The sequence below is a fragment of the Anopheles gambiae genome, chromosome 3 (assembly GCF_943734735.2).
Source record: "Anopheles gambiae chromosome 3, idAnoGambNW_F1_1, whole genome shotgun sequence".
Taxonomy (NCBI): domain Eukaryota; kingdom Metazoa; phylum Arthropoda; class Insecta; order Diptera; family Culicidae; genus Anopheles; species Anopheles gambiae.
The window spans coordinates 13,541,981-13,559,836 of NC_064602.1; the positions used below are offsets into that span (position 1 = coordinate 13,541,981).

Consider the following 17,856-nt stretch of genomic DNA (forward strand, 5'->3'; position numbering starts at 1 on the left):
TATTGGAAAAGCATGTTTCCCTGTATCTTATCGGCATCTGCTTCCGGTATTTTATTCAGCAATCTTTTTTGTATCGATAGGCGCCAAAACGACTGATAGGAACCTATGTGTGTCGCTAGTATAAAAGGTGCTGCCTTGTAGCTGGACAGACACATTCGACAGCAAAGTTGAACGGCAAGCTTGTTGCAAAAAGATATTACCATGGCCAAGTTCATTGTCGCGTGCGTGTTTCTGGCGGTCGCCCTTTTCGGTCTGATCCATGGAGATCTTATCCTGGGCACGATCAACACGGGTGATCGTATCCTCTACTCGTAAGTATTTAGTCGTAATTGATGCCATCACTAAAGAGGTCCCCTGTTTCTATGCAAGGTTTAACGTTTTATCTCTCCCTAGACAAGTGACTGCCGCTCCCGGCATTCCCGGCGCGTTGGTTAGCCGCTATGTAAACTACACCGGCATCTACAACATTACGGCCATCCGCGCTTACGATCGCACGTTTAACCGTACTGGCCAGGCGCACGTTGTCGGCGGTGGACTGTACCAGCGATTCGTCAACATTGCCCTCCAGACACGATTCATCGGCAATCCGCTCGACTTCTTGGTGGAGATCTATGGACGATAAGTCATAGTCGCAGTCACAAATAAAGCTACCGCGTACCTCAGCAAACTGCACCGATGTCCTCTGTTGCGCACCGACAAAGAGAAAATGCATTCACAAAAAACAACCAAACAGTACACTACACATAATTGCTGGCGGCGGCCCGGTGCAGCGCCGGTGATTGAAAACGGCTGTACAAGTGAGGGGTCGCGGTAGTTTACATAACTGTGATCCGGATCCCCAGTTCGCGAGTGATCGATTGATTAGGTCCGTCTATTGAGATGATCTGTTTTTAATTCGCTTATCTCAGCAAGGCGGACCAACCACCGGGGAAGGCGGAACGATGGGCTTTTTAGGGCAACAATCCGCATGGCTTGCCTGCCTGCCTGCCGACTTGTTTGTGCTACATTATTGTATAATAACAACGTGCGAGCAATGCACGGTGGGAAGAAATAATTAATTTAATTAGCTTTTGCGTACAATTAAACCGAATAAATATTTACAACATAAAAAAATGTGTCAGTGAAATATAGTGTTTTCTATATCAATCTTAAAAGTTTATAATATTCTAGCAATTTGTATGCACTTGTTTGATCCAATATATATATTTTTAAACTTCATCTGCAAATCTTCTTAAATTCGAATGTTGTAAACATTTTATGTTAATATATTATTTTAGAGATATTCCAATTATTTCTTAGAAATATTGCCATTTGAAACTGCAGTATCTATTTGATTGATTTGTATGATTTTCTATTTTTGTATATTATTTTCATTTGTTCTGTCCTTGGTACAAATGCAATGGCCTGACGGTGTGTATCCAAAAATGCAACTGTAATTCATTCTTCCAAGGGAGGAACCCGATTTTAGCAATCTACTACATAGAGAGCACTGCTGTCAAACGGGAAGCATGTGTGAAGGATCTTGGTGCTATGCTGGACGCGAATCTGACTTTTAAAGAGCATACTGATGATCTCCTTGCTAGGAGAAATCTACTGCATGGCTTCCTTTTCAGGAAGATCAAAGGATTTCGCGATCTGGTATGCATCAAAACCGTCTACTGCAGCATCGTTTGTCCGGTGCTAGAATATGCATCCGTGCTATGCAGCTCTACAACTACTAATACTATTGTTCGGATTGAAACTATTCAGTGCAAGCCTACTGGCTATGCTCTACGCTTTCTTCCCTAGTGCGACCGTGTCAATCTTCCATCCTATACTGGACGATGTAGTGTTCTAAGCCTTGAGGCTCTTCCCGTAAGGAGACAAAACGCACAGTCAACGGTGCCATCGACTCACTGTCTTTGTTGTTCAGCTTTCTCACCTCAGCTTCGGTCCAGTTCTGGTCGATCAGACCCTATGATTCGTATGTCTCAATGCTTCAAGTTATATGCTAGCTTCAATATTTTATGCAGACTTTAAGTTCCATTTTTACTTCAGCAAGATTTTTTGATTTAGAATAAGTAATCTTCAATGTTGCCGTGCCGTAAGAGCAAACAAGCAATGCCAATCACGCCGTGTCGGCATTTAAGGAAGCGCACGGTAAACGGGCAGCGGCATATGGCAACAGTCGGGCAACAATTGAACGTGCCCCACGTCTTATCTCTAAACGTGCCCCACAATTGCATGGAAACGAACAGCGCTATTGTTTAGCCGGCCCCGTAGTAGTGTGTCAACTTTTGCTGAAGTAAGTTCGCTCGACTCTCTCTGCGTGCGTATCATGTCACCCCAGGCTAGCAGCTTGCAGATCATCCCGCTGGAAGAGTTGTGCGTGCTGCGTGATCTGTATCGCATCGAATGGCCAAGATATGCGTACACTTACTACACGCTGGATAACTGCTATCACTGGCGCACGTTGGCCCGGGACGGGGAGTTGCAAGTGGTTACCGATCCCTCACGTGATTGGAGAAGCACGGGAACATTCGTGCTGAGGGTGAGCTCTAACAAGAGGTGATCTTTTGAATATTGAAGTAACGGTTTAACGGTGTTTCCCAGGATTGTAAGGAGCTATTCTTCTACACCCTTGAAGCAACGACTGATGGGTTGGAGTGGATTCTTGGAAGAGTTATGAAGGATGGTGATGTAATCGTTAGTCTGGTGTACGATTCCCGTTTCCGAGAGCTGGTAGATCGGATCGTCAGCTCGCATTCCTTCGCAAAGGACAGTGATGAGCGGATGGTATGCTACAGACAGATGACTCCCTGTGGGGATGTAGATGGCAATGAAGAGCAATTGCAAAGAGAGTATCGCTTTAGCCCGGTGAGCCCGGACGATAGTGAGATTGTGGAAGAGCAGTGGGTACATAGTGATACCGTTTTCAGCAAACTGCCAACCCGTCTGATCAATCGTAATCCATCGTTGGGAGTGTACGACACTAAGGATCGTCTTGTTGCCTGGTGTTTGATGTGAGTATACGTGTATTTCCACTTTATATTATTAAAGTTAATACCGTCCAGCGGTTCCCTTTCAGTGACCAGACGGGATCGTTGGCCATTTTTCAAACGATGCCCGATCATCGCCGCAAAGGTTTGGGACGAGCTATAATCAAACGACTATCAGCGGAACTACACGCAAAGGATCAGCTGCCCCAGGCGTACATCGTGGAAAGCAATGTGGCTTCACGTAGGCTGTTCGAACAGTTAGGATTCAGTGCTGTGGAACTGTGGTACTGGACAAAACTTCACAAACGCGAACCGTGACATATCTTCCACCCACCAAAGACACAAGAATCGATCACAACGACACTGATTGATAAACATACTCCAACACCGTTTTTAGGAAAATAAATCCGAACCGCATGCCTCATGCCTTTATTGCCTTGCGCAGCTCGCAACCATCGAACGTACCCTTCATGTTCTTCAGCCAGCTCGCCTCGCCGACCGCCCGGAACCCGAGCTTCTCGAACAGCTTGCGCGAGGCCACGTTCGTACGCCGTACGCTCGCGTACGTACTGTACCCCTGCTCCGCTAGCCGGCGGGCGATCGCCTTTATGACGAGCGAACCGTACCCCTTGCGCTGGGCCACCACACCCAGCAGCCCGAGCGCACCGTTCTGTGTCCGGATGCACCAGGCCAGCGGTTCCCGGACGCCCTCGCAGAACAGGCCCATCGAGACGTTCCAGCGGAGCAGCCGCTCGATGAAGTACTCGGTGCCGACCGATTTGTTCAGCCACTGGTTGTAGATGAAGGCGGCATAGTGGGGCGGGATGCGCTGGAGCGATAGACCCACCGGCAGATCGTATCGAAACCGGTGCGCCACCTGCTGCGGCATGTGATAGATGAGATCGGCACTGTCGAACGCAATCTCGAGCCGATGCAACCGATACACCTCCAGCACGGTGGCACGATACAGGCACATGTTCATCAGATAGCTGTGGTGCCAGTCGAGCAGCAGCAGCATACGCTTCAGCGTATCGCCCGTACTGTCAAGCGTGTACATAAACACATCCGTATGATCCTGTTGAGAAGGGCGCACGAGTACAACAGACTACTTTTGGTGGTTCAAGCGTAGGTGCTCTGGCAAAACTTACTATAATTATGTAGGTTCCTGTCTGTCGCCAGTTGCCGTTCAGGCTGTAGACAAGAAGCGTTGCACTGATCTGCGGATCGCGCTCGATCCACCGGATGTAGTTCTGCACATTGTTGTAGGCAATCTCGTGCCGTGGCCAGTCCTGCCGGTAGAGATCGCGCAGCTGCTCCCAAGCGTTCGCCGGGATCCGGACGAGCGTGTCGTTCTGCATTGCTGATTTGTTTGAGGCGTACTAAATCACCGGCTTTCTCCCATGCCTGTCGTGCAATCGGTGATGTGCAAACAGTGCAGGGGACACACACAGTGTTGGGAATGGTTGTGTGTGTGTTTATTAGAGGCTGTTTTTAGGTGCACACGCACACACACACCGGTTTGCTGGTTATTTGAGGAGTAGTAAGTTGCTGCAAAAACACAGCTGATAAGATTATTCAATATTATTTCGCATGCCGTTGCTGGAAGGATTGGCAATGAGGAGATCGGAAGAGTGGGTTTGGTTGTTTTGCGGACAGAGAAGATAGAGTGCGCTCGCTTTTGGGAGTCTGCCAGTAGCGACTCAGCTGATGCTTAACAGCTGTGCGATGTGTGTCCATGTGCGTCGGTTGTGTGTGGTTTGTTGCATGGTTACGAAGCCTTCTGCGGTGCAAAAGTCTGCCTTAGCGTGTATTGGGCAGTCGTAGTCAGCCTTGCTCGCAGGAGGTACGGTCAGTACGACGTTTGACGTTAGTGATGGGAAGAACCGCTCAGTAGCGGCGGGTGATTCAGTGTCAATGAGTTAGAATGATGATTTAACTGTATAACTCACTCTTTAAGAGCCATAAAACTCGCCTTTGAGTGTGTTGCTAGTTGGCGCCAGGAATTTAACTATTTATCGTGAAATTTATTGAATGTAGTTCTAAATAAAGTGGAAAGTACAATCACTTATACAGATTTCATACTAGGAAAAATGATGTTGGGACACTTTCTTGATATTTCCTAAAGGGAATTGAACTTTATGTGTTGGAAATTGAACTCTTTTTGGATGAGCATATAAGAAATTCTTTTTGTATTATGAGTAGCTCTGAAATTATGTAATGCATTGGGAGTAAGCTAAGGTTTGGAAGATAAATCGCAAAAAACTTGTTGTGATATTTGTAGCTGAACTCTTCTTCTTCTTCTATTTGGTGTAACGTCCTACGCGGACATGCCGACCTATACACGGTATAGCCGGCCTATATAGTATACAGGCTTTCGAGACTTAATTCATTACTACACAGCCGGATAGTCAATCCTTGCGACGGAGGGAAGGTCCATTTCAAACTTGAACCCATGACGGGCATGTTATTGAGGCGTTTGAGTTGATGAACTTATTAACCACGACTCTAAAGTATGTTGTTACTTTTTAATTTACACAGTATTTGCAGTATTTTGATCATATAATAAGAATGATACATTCAAACAAGCTAGCATTTTTCGTAGGTAAACAACAGCATTCATAAAACTGCATTAGCTTAATTTGCAAAAGTTGAATTTGACCATCTTATTTATTCGAACAACAAACGTTTCTGTTTTTATGAAATACCGAGCGCGGCCAAGTAAGGTTCGACGCTCCATTCGACAAACTTTCGCTCGCGGTTACGGATCCAGTTAACATCCTTGATTGGCTTAAATCCCAGCCCACCAAACAGTGCCTTCGATGGTTCGTTTTCCACCAGAATGCTCGCGTACAGGTTTCGTCCCATTTCGGCCAGCTTTTTAGCAAACGCCATCACCACAAGCTTGCCATATCCTTTGCGCTGTTCGATCACACCGAGCGATCCCATCACACCGGGCTGCGTTAACAAACACCATCCAAGTAGATTACCCTGCTCATCGAACAGACCCATCGAAGGGTTCCAGCGCACTAGCCGCTCGATGGAAAACTCCGATCCTCTCTCACGATGGGGCCACAGGTCGGTAATAATTTTAGCGTGTCCCGGTTCGAGAGAGCCAAGCCGAAGACCTGCCGGTACCGTCACGTTGAATTTTAGGGCTTCCTCCTTCGGCAGGAAGTATACCGTATTTGCACGCCCAATCCCAACACGCACGTTTAGCTTTTTAAACGTATCGAACAGTAACGCTTCATGCTCACACATCACGGCCACGTAGTAGTAGTCCCAGTCGACCAGTTCTAGGGCACGGCGCAATGTATCCAACGACTCGTCCAGCGTGTGCATGTACAAATCGATACGGTCCTGTTTTTTTTTGTGGGACCGTAGGCAAACAAGAAAAAAAAAATCTTAGCACCCATTGCGCCTAGCAACCACTTTACGCAACTGGTTAATATAGCAACCAGGGAGATACGCATACTCACGATTATAACAAACGTTCCATTCTCCCGCCAACTGCCATTGAGACTGTACAGCACCAGGTCCTTAATTTTACGGTCGTGCTTTGACCAGTTAATATAATTTTGCACCAAATTGAACGCTATCTCATGGCGGGGCCAGTCTCGCTTGTACAGATCGCGCCACTCTTCCCAATCGCTTCGCGGGATTTCTACCAAACGATCCTCTCCCATGGTGAGTCGGTGAAACACTGGCAACTCGGAAGGGCTCGTTCACCCGATGGTTGTAAAGCGTCTTGTGCACACTATTGTGAATTGTGTGATAAGATAGCGCTAAGCTTGTTGAACATATGCTGCTCAGTGTTTCTTTTTTCTGTCCTGTGCTTAATATGGAACTCATTAATTGTTCTGGAATAATTTGGGAATTGGAGCGTTAGCGATACAAATGGCTTCCTCATTGTTGCATAATTTTGTTGTGGTTGATAAAAACCAGTTAGTTTGCGAGAAAAAATACACTGTTTCTATGGGTGGTTTTGAGAGAGCTACTTACGAATATTTCCGTTCCGAATATTGCAGTGCCAAATGTTGGAACTATTTTGGAACTGTAATTTAATTTTTTTTTTAAATTAAATATGATCACGTTAAACGATTTTTGCTTTATTAGTTCCATGATGGCCACTTTCATTTATAAAATATTATCCTTTTAAAAGTTTACAAGCGAACAAAGCGAGTTTATCGTTATTATTGAAGGTCGTGGTTGAACACTTTCATGGTTGGGCATAAGTTCGGTAACCTCGTAACACACTCCAGGCATTTTATCCTGTTGGCCTTTGCCACCGTCAACATATCCGCTTCAGCGTACAGACAGGCGCGGATGAGGCGCTAAGGAAACTGGATGATCACGAGGCCACGAGGTATCGAGAGGCCCCGAGAAAAGACCCGCTTCCCGCCACTGGTAAGATGTCAATCCCTCATACAACGTCAACACTTCGTCAAGCTTACATTAGTTTGGCCGCGTGTTAATACGCCAATTTGTACATTTCAGTAAGCTCATAGTCCATCCTTTGCCTCCACATTCTCTGCCTGAATACACCGGAGAATGCGTAGCTCAAACATGCCCAAAGCGTTTGCATTCACCATTCGGGCTAATCAGTGAGCGACATATCGAGTTTCGTGCGGTTACGAAGTCTTCTAAGTATCTAAGTAGCTGATGAAAATTGTAGTAGGCACAATTTCCCTGAAATAAGCGCCTCGGGATTCCGCTGCTGATATCATGTGCCTATATTACCTTCATTCCAGGAAAGAAGAACTCCTCTACCACCTTGAGATTGTCGTCGTCAACTAATTTACTGCCATCCAATTGGGCTCTATCACGGACGAGCCTCCGGCTAGTAGGTACATAAGATAATGATATCGCTTGCATTTCGGGGGTGGCTGGAGAGAACCAGTCGTTCATAGAACGCATTTCTAGTCCGTCTAGTGTGTATGTGGTCAGACATAACTGTCCTTGTCATTAATGAGAAGCTATAAAAAGGTTTTAGTTATACCTGATACTGTTATTTTGTATTCAGTCTCGTTTCAGCTAGAAACTGTCTCAAGCAAGTTGATGCAAACTACACCGACATTAAATCCGTCTTTGATCCTGTTTCCAACTCTCTGCTCATTGATCAATTGTCCCATCTATTCATCCGTCACGTGTTTGTTGGGTAGGTATTTCCTGCTTATCTCTTAACGTTAGCGCTTATCGTGTTAATAATTATATTTTTTTTGTCATTTATTCCTTTCATTTTATTAATTGTACTATTTATTAATAACCTTATTGCTGTTCTTGACGATGCGCTGATGATTTACAATCCCACGGTCCATACGATGCTTGAACCCACGACGGGAATGTTGTTAAGTCGTGCAATATGCAATTAATGCAGTGAATCAATTCAGTTTCTTCCAACGCTATATTTTTCATTACAACATTCTATTAGAGGAAAGGGAGGTCAAACGATTGTAATTTTAGCGTTTCGTAATGGATGGATGAAGCCTAAGTAGAACTAATTTTAACAGACCGTAGTTGTGGAAATCTTGTTAAACCTTGGCGTGGTAATCTGCCTTGGGCGATGATCCGTTGAAACAAGATTTGCCTATTCATCACTTTCATTAGATCTTTTTGGCGATATAATAAAGATAAGAAAGATATACATTACAAAGCTAACATTTGTTCTTCGTAAATAGTAGCAACACGAACAGTGTGTAAGCTCATCTCCTGTGTTACATCTACTAAGGGTTGTTAGTTTGCTTGATTATTTACTCGGTTTTCTCATGTATAGCATATTACACCAAACGTTTAATTTTCACTGTATATTTATTCTATCAACGATCATTTGTTTCTATGAAATACCAACCAGGGCCAAGTAAGGTTCAATGCTCCATTCGACAAACTTTCGCTCGCGGTTACGGATCCAGTTAATATCCTTGATTGGCTTAAATCCAAGCCCAGCGAACAGTGCCTTCGATGGTTCGTTTTCTACCAGAATGGTGGCGTACAGATTTCGTCCCATTTCGGCCAGCTTTTTAGCGAACGCCATCACCACAAGCTTACCGTATCCTTTGCGCTGCTCGATCACACCGAGCGATGCCATCAAACCGGTTTGCATACACAAACACCATCCGAGTAGGTTACCCTGCTCATCGAACAGACCCATCGAAGGGTTCCAGCGGACTAGTCGCTCTATAACAAACTCCGAGCCCGTCTCACGATGGGGCCACAGGTCGGTAATAATTTTAGCATGGCGCGGTTCGAGCGAGCCAAGCCGAAGACCTGCCGGAATTGTTACGTTAAATTTCAAGGCTTCCTCCTTCGGCAGGAAGTACATTATATGTGGCCGTGCAATCCCAACGCGCACGTTCAGCTTTTTAAACGTATCGAACAGTAACGCTTCATGCTCGCACATCACGATGTAGTAGTAATCCCAGTCAACCAGCTCTAGAGCGCGGCGTAGTGTATCCAAAGACTCGTCCAGCGTGTATGTGTGCAAATAATTGCGATCCTTTTTTCAGCGTTTTTTTTTTAAATTCAACCGCAAGTAAACAAGAAAGAAGCGATCTTAATACTCGTTGAACCCAATAGTAACCTAGCATCTGGGCCGTGCGGATACTTACGATTATGACAAACGTTCCATTCTCCCGCCAACTGCCATTGAGACTGTACAGCACCAGGTCCTTAATTTTACGGTCATGCTTCGACCAGTCGATGTAATTTTGCACCACATTAAATCCTATCTCATCGCGGGGCCAGTCTCGCTTGTACAGATCGCGCCACTCTTCCCAATCGCTTCGCGGGATTTCTACCAAGCGATCCTCTTCCATGGCCGGTCGGTTAGATACTGGCAAGTCGGATGGGCTCGTCCACCGGACGGTTGTAAAGACTGGAGTTCACCCTCATGTACGTTTTGCAGAGTGTGATAAGATAACGCCGAGTTTACTGAACACGATGTTCTTCCAATGAATGGTGTTAGTTTGTGCTTAGTGTACTCGTTAACAGTTTCAAAGTAATTCGGCAATTACAAAATCGTTGGTAGTTCAACCAATATCCTAGTTGTTGTACGACTTTGTCGATAAAAAACAGCTTTTGTTCACGTAAAAAATGCATTGTTCTTATTGGTGATAGCTAATAATAAATGAAGTACAGCGGAGAAACAAACAACGTAACAAAACTGATATGAGCCAAACGCATCCACCCCAGGCGTTTGACAGATTGGCTGCATAATCGGGTGGATGTCGATCTTCAGCTCCTAAACGAACACTCACAGGAGCTAACAATATGATATGCGTGTTGCCATGGATACCTGCTCCCGCTCTTACCGCGGGACCGTGAAGGTATAGGCCAGATTAGACCATATAATTAAAACCAAACCCCCTCAACACACCGGTTTTACTGTCATTTTGCTATATTTGCCGAAGAACCACCTTCATCTCCAAATTGCACACCTTACAGTTCTAAATATACACCTCCATTCTCAAGTACCCCGCTCGTCTAACGTTGGTAAACATGTATATGTACAACATAGCAGTATCCCACCCTAGAACCCACTTCCGCCTCCCTAGCCCGAAGCCTAAAATAATAGGCCGCTCTATAAGCATAAGTAATAAACGTTCCGTACTAAAAGCACTTTCGATTTCGATTCCGATTCCCGCGCGTTCCCCCATTTACAGCTCGATGTCCTCCATATCGTCCGCTGGCGGTGTCGTCTGCGGTAACGGACTGGTTGGTATCTGTGGGTAACGTTATACGTTTAGTATTACAAACCGTACCAATCGGTTACTACGATCACATGGCTCAACCACACATGCTACTGGCCGGCGGGGGTTTTGTTTATATGCTTTTCCTTTTGTTTTCAGTTCTCGGTGGAACGCATGATGAATAAATACGGGCTGAAATCGCTCCTCATCGCAGACTATCGTTTGGGCATGCTGATATACTGTTTTTGTTTTAGGGGGAGGTTTTGATTTACTTTAGTGCATAACCCCCTTCCCACCCCTCCCCTTGCGAACTATTGAGTTTAGTAGCTTAGCAAAGGCTTATCGTGCGGCGCTATCTATCCTCGTGGGAATATTGGTTAAAGTTAGAGAGTATTTCGTTGTTGTTGTTGTTGTCGTTGTTGTTGTTGGTGTTTGCAATCAGTTTGTTGATCAGTTTGGGGGAACCGTTTCGTTAGGATGTAAGCAGTAGTGAGTGGTTTGATTGGGAAGAAAATCAAGTAGTAAATTATTAGTTCATTCGATTGATCGTTCATCGTTCTCTACAGGGTTCAAATGCAACACAGGCACAAAAGGGCATCAAAAGGGAAATTGAACAGGAAATAGCAAAACAAGAACACAACATTAGGCTTAGTTCTGTACAGTTAATTTACAAGAATGTTTCGAATAGTAAACAAAAAATCTAGCGCCATGCGAAACGAGTATCATGTGTTAATCAGCTCAAACAAAAACAGTCAAAGGGATACGGTGACAAAACACAGCCTACCCGGGTGATCGTATCACTACTGGTATCTTGTGTACTAGACAATGATAGTACTAGCACCAGTCACATTTATACCACCATCGTCTAATACGGGTGTACATTGGGATAACACACCACACTACATACATTGGGAGTTTCTAGACGCGACACCACAGTACGGGAGACGTTCTGCCCACAAACAACGCACACTACACCAGTGCTAGTTTCGTTGCATTGCGCTTCACTGTTGGGACGATCTGCTTAGAAGCAAAACACATAGTAGTAGTAGTAGTTATAGTAGTAATAACAGTAGTAAATTGGGTATGGTTTGGCAACTTGTTATAGGGTTATCTCTACTCTAAGGCGCACTGCTACAGTCTACTATCAGGGCGCACTACACTACTACTCAGCTTTTCTCTGGCGTTGGTTAAGATGATGCTTGTTAGGATGGCTACCGTTACGGTTAACGTCTAGGTTATTAGTGGTGGTCGCGGTACGCTTACTACTTGCATCCGATCTTACTTTGAAGCAGCGAATCCGGAAATGATGGCACATTTCGCGCACCACCCCGGCACCGTAGTGAAGGTGCGCGATCGTTACGCACACGGTCAGCCCGTACAGCAGGTATCGTTCGATCTCGATGCTCAGCTCGGGCAGCCCGAGCGATGGGTACGGCAGGACGGAGAAGAGTGTAACGACGCACAGCAAGTTAAGCAGCCCGTTCCACAGATCGGCCCGGGTGTCCGACATTTGTGCTACGATGAGCCGACACTGGGAGAGAGAGGGGAGAGAAAACGGAACATGAATTACCGAATCGGCCCGATTCTAAGGAGCGAATTTACTTACACAAATGTTAGAGAACAGTGTGCCACACATTACAAAGTACAGCCTCGGTTCCATGTCGATAATACCATTGCGGGAGCACAGTACCCACAGGGTGCAGAGTATGAACAGGCTGCTGAGCGGTACGAGGGGTCGAATTGCTTCCCTGAATGATCGCATTTTACCCGTTTTGTCACGATAAGATCTGTAAAGTGTGAAGAATGAAAGCACTGCTTGAAAGACCTCATCTTCAACGATTACGTTCAAACAATACATACTTGTATACATTATATATAATAATAGGATGACTAGTAATGACGGCTGAAATGTACAGTGTCAGCTCGAAGATGTGGCACGGTTTCATGCCGAACACCGGGATCTGCCAAAACTCAGCACCAAAAATACCGGTGATCGCTAGCGTGATCGAAACACCCTGGAGGAGCAGAGAACGGAGTGAGTTTAGAAAGATCGTTCTGCATACTAGCACACGGTTCACTGGAGCACCCTCACTTACCCACATAACAAAATCGTAACCCCAGGGCAGGAACATTACACCGGTAAGGTACTTCTCCACATGCGGCAGGTAAAAGTTCATGAACACGTTCAGTGTAATGAAGAACATGCGTACTGGGGGTAGATCGGCTGCACCGAATATCGTAAACATGTAGATCGGTATGAGGACGGCCGAGTAGGAATCGAGACCATGGTCGAACAGTTCGCCCAGCGGTCCGCTGGTTCCGGTTCTGCGTGCCTGTTTGCCATCGATACCGTCTGTTGGAAAGAAAAGAAAACGGATTAAAATATGGCATTTTGCAAAGATTCATGAGCACTTAATTACTACAGGTTTTTAGTACCACGATCAACCTTTGTAGGTTCAAGAATAAGCGGACTTTTGATTTTGAAAACACGACTTTTGATTGTCCAGCCGATCATGGAATCCCGGAAAGTGTTTTCCTTACCGGAAATGTGGGAGATTAGAGGCCTTACCTTCTAGGATCATGATAAGTTCTGTATGTATAGTACATCAAATTTGATAAAAAATGCATCCAAATCCGACGAGTAGATCAAAAGGTACAAGCTTTAGTATCCGCAAAACTGCAATCCCCCATACAAAAGGTATGGTCCTACCCATGTAGGTGGTCGTAGATGTTATTAAAAGTTGAAAAAAATTAAACAAAAATATTTTTGTTTTTACAACGAGATAGTGTAAAATTTAGTTCTCCAGGCATTCTATGAATTTCAAGAAAGTACGACTTTTTTATCAGAAGATATTTAGAAACCTGATACCCCCTGTAACTATTGCTCTTAATTTTGTTCTAAAACTTAGAGTTTTATAAGTTTTTTAGAACAGTTCTTTACAACAGAATTGCAGAAAATTTCTCGCCCAAAATTGGGGGGGGGGGGGGGGGAGTGTCTAGAACCAGCGTGTAACACATTTTAAGATCTCGTTGCAAAGCTCATGATTATTTAATAATTTTTGAATTATCTATTTACTAAGATTGAGGGGAGTCGTTCTCTATTTTGAATGTCTGAATGATTGTTTCAAGCTTTATAGCTGTTCTAAGATTCATAATCATGATTTGATTATCATTTCTAAAGTAATTTCTAAGGTAAATGTTTTATAATAAGCCTGCTCCAACGATTCATAAATCAAAACACTAGTTTAAAAATGATCCTTCCAGTAATTGCATCTCCCGAAAATACTTACCTAAAGTGTAAGCTACGAATAGATTGATTGCCGCCAGTATCCATACCCAGTCCGGTATGGGTATGGGAGTTTCTGTGGCCGCGCGGAAATCGTAATCGTAGTACGCGATCAAGAAGAAGTTTACCACGGTCAGCAGAAAGCCGGTGAAGGTGAGTAGATTGGGCGCTATCCACCGGGGACAAAACAGGACCACCTTGTTCCAGAACGGGTGCATAACATACACACTAAGAATACTAGTATCGACGCAGTTGTACTAAAAAGATAAGGAAAGCAAAACAAAAATGAGGCTTTCAAAGATGTAAGAATAGTTTCTTATTTTATGTGGATGCTTCTTGGACATTATCATCCTTTTTGTGTGTATTTCAATGACGATTTAAATTCGCTGACGATGCTCTCTATCAAACAGACTGCTGGCCCTCCCCGGAAGGTCACGCCACTAGCTGGCCACCGATAGTGGCGCCAATGGCGTCTGATTTATTCATAACTTTTGCCCTGCGTTTTTTCTTTCTTTCTTTTTGTGTATTGCGCCTACAAGAACCGCCCTTCTTCACGGTTGCTATCATTATTTGTCCAAACCAGCAAACAAGAGGGCATAGTAAAAATATTATTTCCGTGTTCCATGCACACCATGCTGTACTTCGTTCTGTTCTGCGTCTTGTACAACACAACACATTAACCGTGCGATTTAAACCGTTTGTCAATCATGCCGGCCACTCGGTCGGCCAGAAAGAAAAGAAACAAGTTGTAAACAGGCGTCACAGTTCGCACGCTCAACGTTCCAACGCACACACATTCGGTTGATCGATCTGTTTCCCATTGTGCCGACAGTGTCGGATGATTGTTGTTCCCCTGCCAGTGGCAATCGATGGCCCCACCAATCATGGAGGGGGGGATTCAGGGAGGATTATCAATTGGGAAGGAGTTAGTACGGGGCCGTTCTGGAGTGCTGAGGAAATAGGGCATAGGTCGTACGGGGATGGTCATTATAGATGCCTCTGTTTGTAGCGCCGGTACGTTGGAAAGACGAGCGCAAAGAAACAATCAATGCTGAAGTCGAGTTCAGGGGCTTGGGCTTCCCGCTTGGTGTTGCTATGGTGTTTATGTTTCCTACTTTGATTTCATAGCTTTCCAAAGGGCTTTCTGACGGTTTCTGGAGCGGGTAGGGTGATATGGGAGTAAGAAATGCAATTTAAATTTAAAACACAACAAAAGATCATTAATAGCTTCATTATTCTGGTATCAAAATCACGATCCTGGATGGTCATTTTTGCGTAGCAAAAGTACAAGTGCCTACCACCGAATGCAGCCGATTCTACCAAGGAATGTGTACCGAATGAATGAAACAGACGGTCACTGCCGACCATTATCAGCTATTGCATCACTAAGCTTAGCTCGTTTAACTAACGTGTCTCGCATCTCGCATCTGTGTATTCTTGCGCACCGTGGCGTATGGCAATTGAGAGCACCACGAGTGCACTAAACTAACTTAGACTGGCTTCCAGACTGGGGCGGTAATGAGAGCAAGATAGAAAGAGAGAGAAAGATAGAGAGAGAGTTCAAGCAACCTGCATCATCACCATGATCGTTCGCGATAAGGTCATCATCGTACTGTGAGGCCCCTGCCCTATGGGCCCGTGTCTTCCAAGGGCTCGTGACGATCGAAAGTGAAACTCTCCGGTTCGCCGCGTATCTTCGGTGCTAGAATAAGGTCACGGTACGGTTTTGCAAAACAAGGCAGGGGAAAACAGTAACAATCGAGCTCATTGTTGTACGTTTCCACCGTGCTGCAGCGGTAAACAGTACTACAACGATGGGATGGCCCAGTTGTGCCGCCACTGTGTAACCGAGTTTACCGTGAAAAGTGTTCTAAATAACTGCACACGTGGAGCACCAACTTCCAATGGTGGTGCTACAAAGTCATCAGTTTTTGTTTTATGTTTATGTACGCTAGAAGATTTTTTTTCCTTCCAAACCAGTCATTGGAAATAATTAACCAAAGCAGTTGATGAAACATGTTCTGTTAACGAAGAAACAACCTCATGTTCGTCTAGGGCACAACACATTCGTAAATGGTTAAATTCCCATAAAAATCCAACCCAATCTCGTCAAAAAGGCACAATGCTGGCTGGCGCTGCTGAGATATGCGGACTGCGGAGGGATCTAAATGCCGCTATCTACGCTCGCTACTGCTGCTGGTTGAAAGGCAATAAATAATACGATAACAAAGCCTGCCGCAGCAACCCTACCGACTCGATAACACCGAAAAATAATAACTGAAACGAGTTTCTAATCGAATCGATTCCCGGATTGCGTCACAGCGTCACAATCACACTTATCGCCAAGACCATTTGCTGCATTCGATACAAATTAACCGTTGAATTTCGTACGATTGTGCATAGGAGAGTGGGATATTCCAGGGTGCAATCACACACACACCTCTCCTTTCCTTGCTCTTGTACTCCCTGCCTCCCTCATGTGCTCCTCACACGCTTGTCTAATCGTCACGCAATCCAGACAAGCGCGTGGACTGCTAGCTCATCTTTAGCAGACGTTGTACATGAGAAATGTTTTCGCGCATCATTGCCACAACTACACAGATGGCTGCTCTGGTCTGGGTCTCCTCCTCACTACAGTATCATCATCTCCAGATACTGGAGGGGCGGCGAGGGAATGAGTTATCCAATTCAAATTGTCCAGCGCAACCACTTATCACATTCAGCTGAATAACAACAACAAAAACACCACAAAGACACACACACACACGTCCGGACACTGCGGAGACGGTTGTTAGCATATCTTGCCCGGGTCGTTTGCTTGCTCAGCGGAAGTACACCTACCTTGTACTTTTCGAACCCCTTGAGGTGGGCATCGTTGAGGTATTTAATCCCGATCATGATGATGATGATGGCGTTTCGATCGTTAATCTTAAAAGCACAGAATTACACCGCTGAACAAAAACACGCGCACTTCTCACGTGTACACTATAGACGATATCTAACCGGTGACGTTCACGCACGTTGCGATCGTAGCTGGCCGTCTCTGTGCTTCTGTGTTCTATCCGCTCAACGGTTTTGCGCTAAACTAACTTTCGCGTGCGACACGTTGCGTTTGCGCGGACTGGCGCAAGTGACGAACGATCTTCTCGACGAGCCGGCGGATGGAGCTGCCACTATCACACACTAATTACACTACACCGACACAACCGGCAAATGCCGTAATCAGCATCATACTGAGCTCGTTCGCTCGGTTTGCGCACACCAACCAGGCCGGGTATCAGGGCGCATCCAGGGCGCAAACGACTAGCCGGGATTACCGTAGCCGAGGACACGAGCACACAAACACATGTACCAACCGTAAGCGTGAGTGGGCTTTTTAATCCGTCATAAACCGCACGGGGTCACGGTAGATTTGGCGGGGTGCAGCAGCAGCAGCAACAGGGTGATAAGAACAATCGAGTACGCGCTCGCGCGCTCCCGTTTCGTCACCGCTCTGTAGCCTTGATCGGGGATCGGATCGGAACCAATTCAACACACTATAGAGAGGTAGTAGTCGTAGTAGCGTTTTACGCTTTCTTAGATCATACGAGAAATTCCGACGCACACACGCGAGCGCTAGAGGTGTTGTACTAAAAACCGACAAAGATCGTTCTCTGTGTCAATGGCACGGTACTAAGCACATGGTTTACTTGCAACGGGTCAGGTCAGCCACTTCCAACCCCATCCTGCCGTCCGCGGTCGTTGTACGCCGCTTATCACAGTTCCGGGTGCAAGACCTTAGGCGATAGTGGTGGCCACTACGTGGTTCGATCTACGTTTCGATCGTTTTAGGTTTGTAAAATAATTGAAATTTACTACAAAATCTTAGTAGCATCACAGACACACACACACACTCCACGAAAGAGAACAA

General features: G+C 45.4%; 6 protein-coding genes across 8 annotated transcripts; 2 read left to right on the forward strand and 4 right to left on the reverse strand.

Moving 5' to 3' along the window:
- The first annotated feature begins 130 nt into the window (after positions 1-130).
- On the forward strand, positions 131-667 carry LOC133393268 (uncharacterized). The gene is made up of 2 exons (XM_061657418.1): positions 131-311; positions 394-667. Exons 1-2 carry the CDS (start codon positions 202-204, stop codon positions 620-622), a joined length of 339 nt encoding a protein of 112 aa, XP_061513402.1. The 5' UTR covers positions 131-201; the 3' UTR covers positions 623-667.
- A 1,556-nt stretch (positions 668-2,223) lies between these two features.
- LOC1275476 (uncharacterized) lies at positions 2,224-3,402 on the forward strand. The gene is made up of 3 exons (XM_314723.4): positions 2,224-2,530; positions 2,593-3,002; positions 3,068-3,402. The coding sequence occupies exons 1-3, from the start codon at positions 2,318-2,320 to the stop codon at positions 3,294-3,296; spliced, it is 852 nt and encodes a 283-aa protein (XP_314723.4). The 5' UTR covers positions 2,224-2,317; the 3' UTR covers positions 3,297-3,402.
- LOC1275477 (uncharacterized) lies at positions 3,369-4,855 on the reverse strand. Its single transcript, XM_061655656.1, has 2 exons — positions 4,127-4,855; positions 3,369-4,053 (listed from the first exon to the last, which is right to left on the reverse strand). Exons 1-2 carry the CDS (start codon positions 4,334-4,336, stop codon positions 3,400-3,402), a joined length of 864 nt encoding a protein of 287 aa, XP_061511640.1. The 5' UTR covers positions 4,337-4,855; the 3' UTR covers positions 3,369-3,399.
- Positions 4,856-5,616: 761 nt separating this feature from the next.
- LOC1275478 (uncharacterized) lies at positions 5,617-6,696 on the reverse strand. The gene is made up of 2 exons (XM_061655654.1): positions 6,455-6,696; positions 5,617-6,335 (listed from the first exon to the last, which is right to left on the reverse strand). The coding sequence occupies exons 1-2, from the start codon at positions 6,659-6,661 to the stop codon at positions 5,673-5,675; spliced, it is 870 nt and encodes a 289-aa protein (XP_061511638.1). The 5' UTR covers positions 6,662-6,696; the 3' UTR covers positions 5,617-5,672.
- Positions 6,697-8,764: 2,068 nt separating this feature from the next.
- Positions 8,765-10,208, reverse strand: LOC133392977 (uncharacterized). Its single transcript, XM_061655655.1, has 2 exons — positions 9,581-10,208; positions 8,765-9,468 (listed from the first exon to the last, which is right to left on the reverse strand). The coding sequence occupies exons 1-2, from the start codon at positions 9,785-9,787 to the stop codon at positions 8,809-8,811; spliced, it is 867 nt and encodes a 288-aa protein (XP_061511639.1). The 5' UTR covers positions 9,788-10,208; the 3' UTR covers positions 8,765-8,808.
- Positions 10,209-10,350: 142 nt separating this feature from the next.
- Positions 10,351-17,504, reverse strand: LOC1275480 (ethanolaminephosphotransferase 1). 3 transcript variants are annotated; one of them, XM_061655652.1, is made up of 7 exons: positions 16,788-17,504; positions 13,951-14,203; positions 12,757-13,013; positions 12,521-12,675; positions 12,267-12,447; positions 11,943-12,191; positions 10,351-10,693 (listed from the first exon to the last, which is right to left on the reverse strand). In XM_061655652.1, the coding sequence occupies exons 1-7, from the start codon at positions 16,842-16,844 to the stop codon at positions 10,628-10,630; spliced, it is 1,218 nt and encodes a 405-aa protein (XP_061511636.1). In that variant the 5' UTR covers positions 16,845-17,504; the 3' UTR covers positions 10,351-10,627. The 3 variants fall into 3 exon arrangements, with proteins under 3 accessions (XP_061511636.1, XP_061511637.1, XP_061511635.1); XM_061655653.1 differs by having other exon boundaries at positions 10,351-11,016; XM_061655651.1 differs by having other exon boundaries at positions 10,351-12,191.
- Between the last annotated feature and the right edge of the window lie 352 nt (positions 17,505-17,856).

Bases quoted from the DNA above. Each gene is read 5' to 3' on its own strand.
- LOC133393268 (XM_061657418.1), top strand. From the start codon at position 202: ATGGCCAAGTTCATTGTCGCGTGCGTGTTTCTGGCGGTCGCCCTTTTC. The intron at 312-393 runs GTAAGTATTTAG...ATCTCTCCCTAG, and splicing joins GGTGATCGTATCCTCTACTC to ACAAGTGACTGCCGCTCCCG.
- LOC1275476 (XM_314723.4), top strand. From the start codon at position 2,318: ATGTCACCCCAGGCTAGCAGCTTGCAGATCATCCCGCTGGAAGAGTTG. The intron at 2,531-2,592 runs GTGAGCTCTAAC...GGTGTTTCCCAG, and splicing joins CGGGAACATTCGTGCTGAGG to GATTGTAAGGAGCTATTCTT. The intron at 3,003-3,067 runs GTGAGTATACGT...GTTCCCTTTCAG, and splicing joins CTTGTTGCCTGGTGTTTGAT to TGACCAGACGGGATCGTTGG.
- LOC1275477 (XM_061655656.1), bottom strand. From the start codon at position 4,336: ATGCAGAACGACACGCTCGTCCGGATCCCGGCGAACGCTTGGGAGCAG. The intron at 4,054-4,126 runs GTAAGTTTTGCC...CCTTCTCAACAG, and splicing joins CAGGAACCTACATAATTATA to GATCATACGGATGTGTTTAT.
- LOC1275478 (XM_061655654.1), bottom strand. From the start codon at position 6,661: ATGGGAGAGGATCGTTTGGTAGAAATCCCGCGAAGCGATTGGGAAGAG. The intron at 6,336-6,454 runs GTGAGTATGCGT...AAAAAAAAACAG, and splicing joins ATGGAACGTTTGTTATAATC to GACCGTATCGATTTGTACAT.
- LOC133392977 (XM_061655655.1), bottom strand. From the start codon at position 9,787: ATGGAAGAGGATCGCTTGGTAGAAATCCCGCGAAGCGATTGGGAAGAG. The intron at 9,469-9,580 runs GTAAGTATCCGC...CGCTGAAAAAAG, and splicing joins ATGGAACGTTTGTCATAATC to GATCGCAATTATTTGCACAC.
- LOC1275480 (XM_061655651.1), bottom strand. From the start codon at position 16,844: ATGATCGGGATTAAATACCTCAACGATGCCCACCTCAAGGGGTTCGAA. The intron at 13,014-13,950 runs GTAAGTATTTTC...TCTTTCCAACAG, and splicing joins ATTCGTAGCTTACACTTTAG to ACGGTATCGATGGCAAACAG. The intron at 12,676-12,756 runs GTAAGTGAGGGT...CTGCTCCTCCAG, and splicing joins GTTACGATTTTGTTATGTGG to GGTGTTTCGATCACGCTAGC.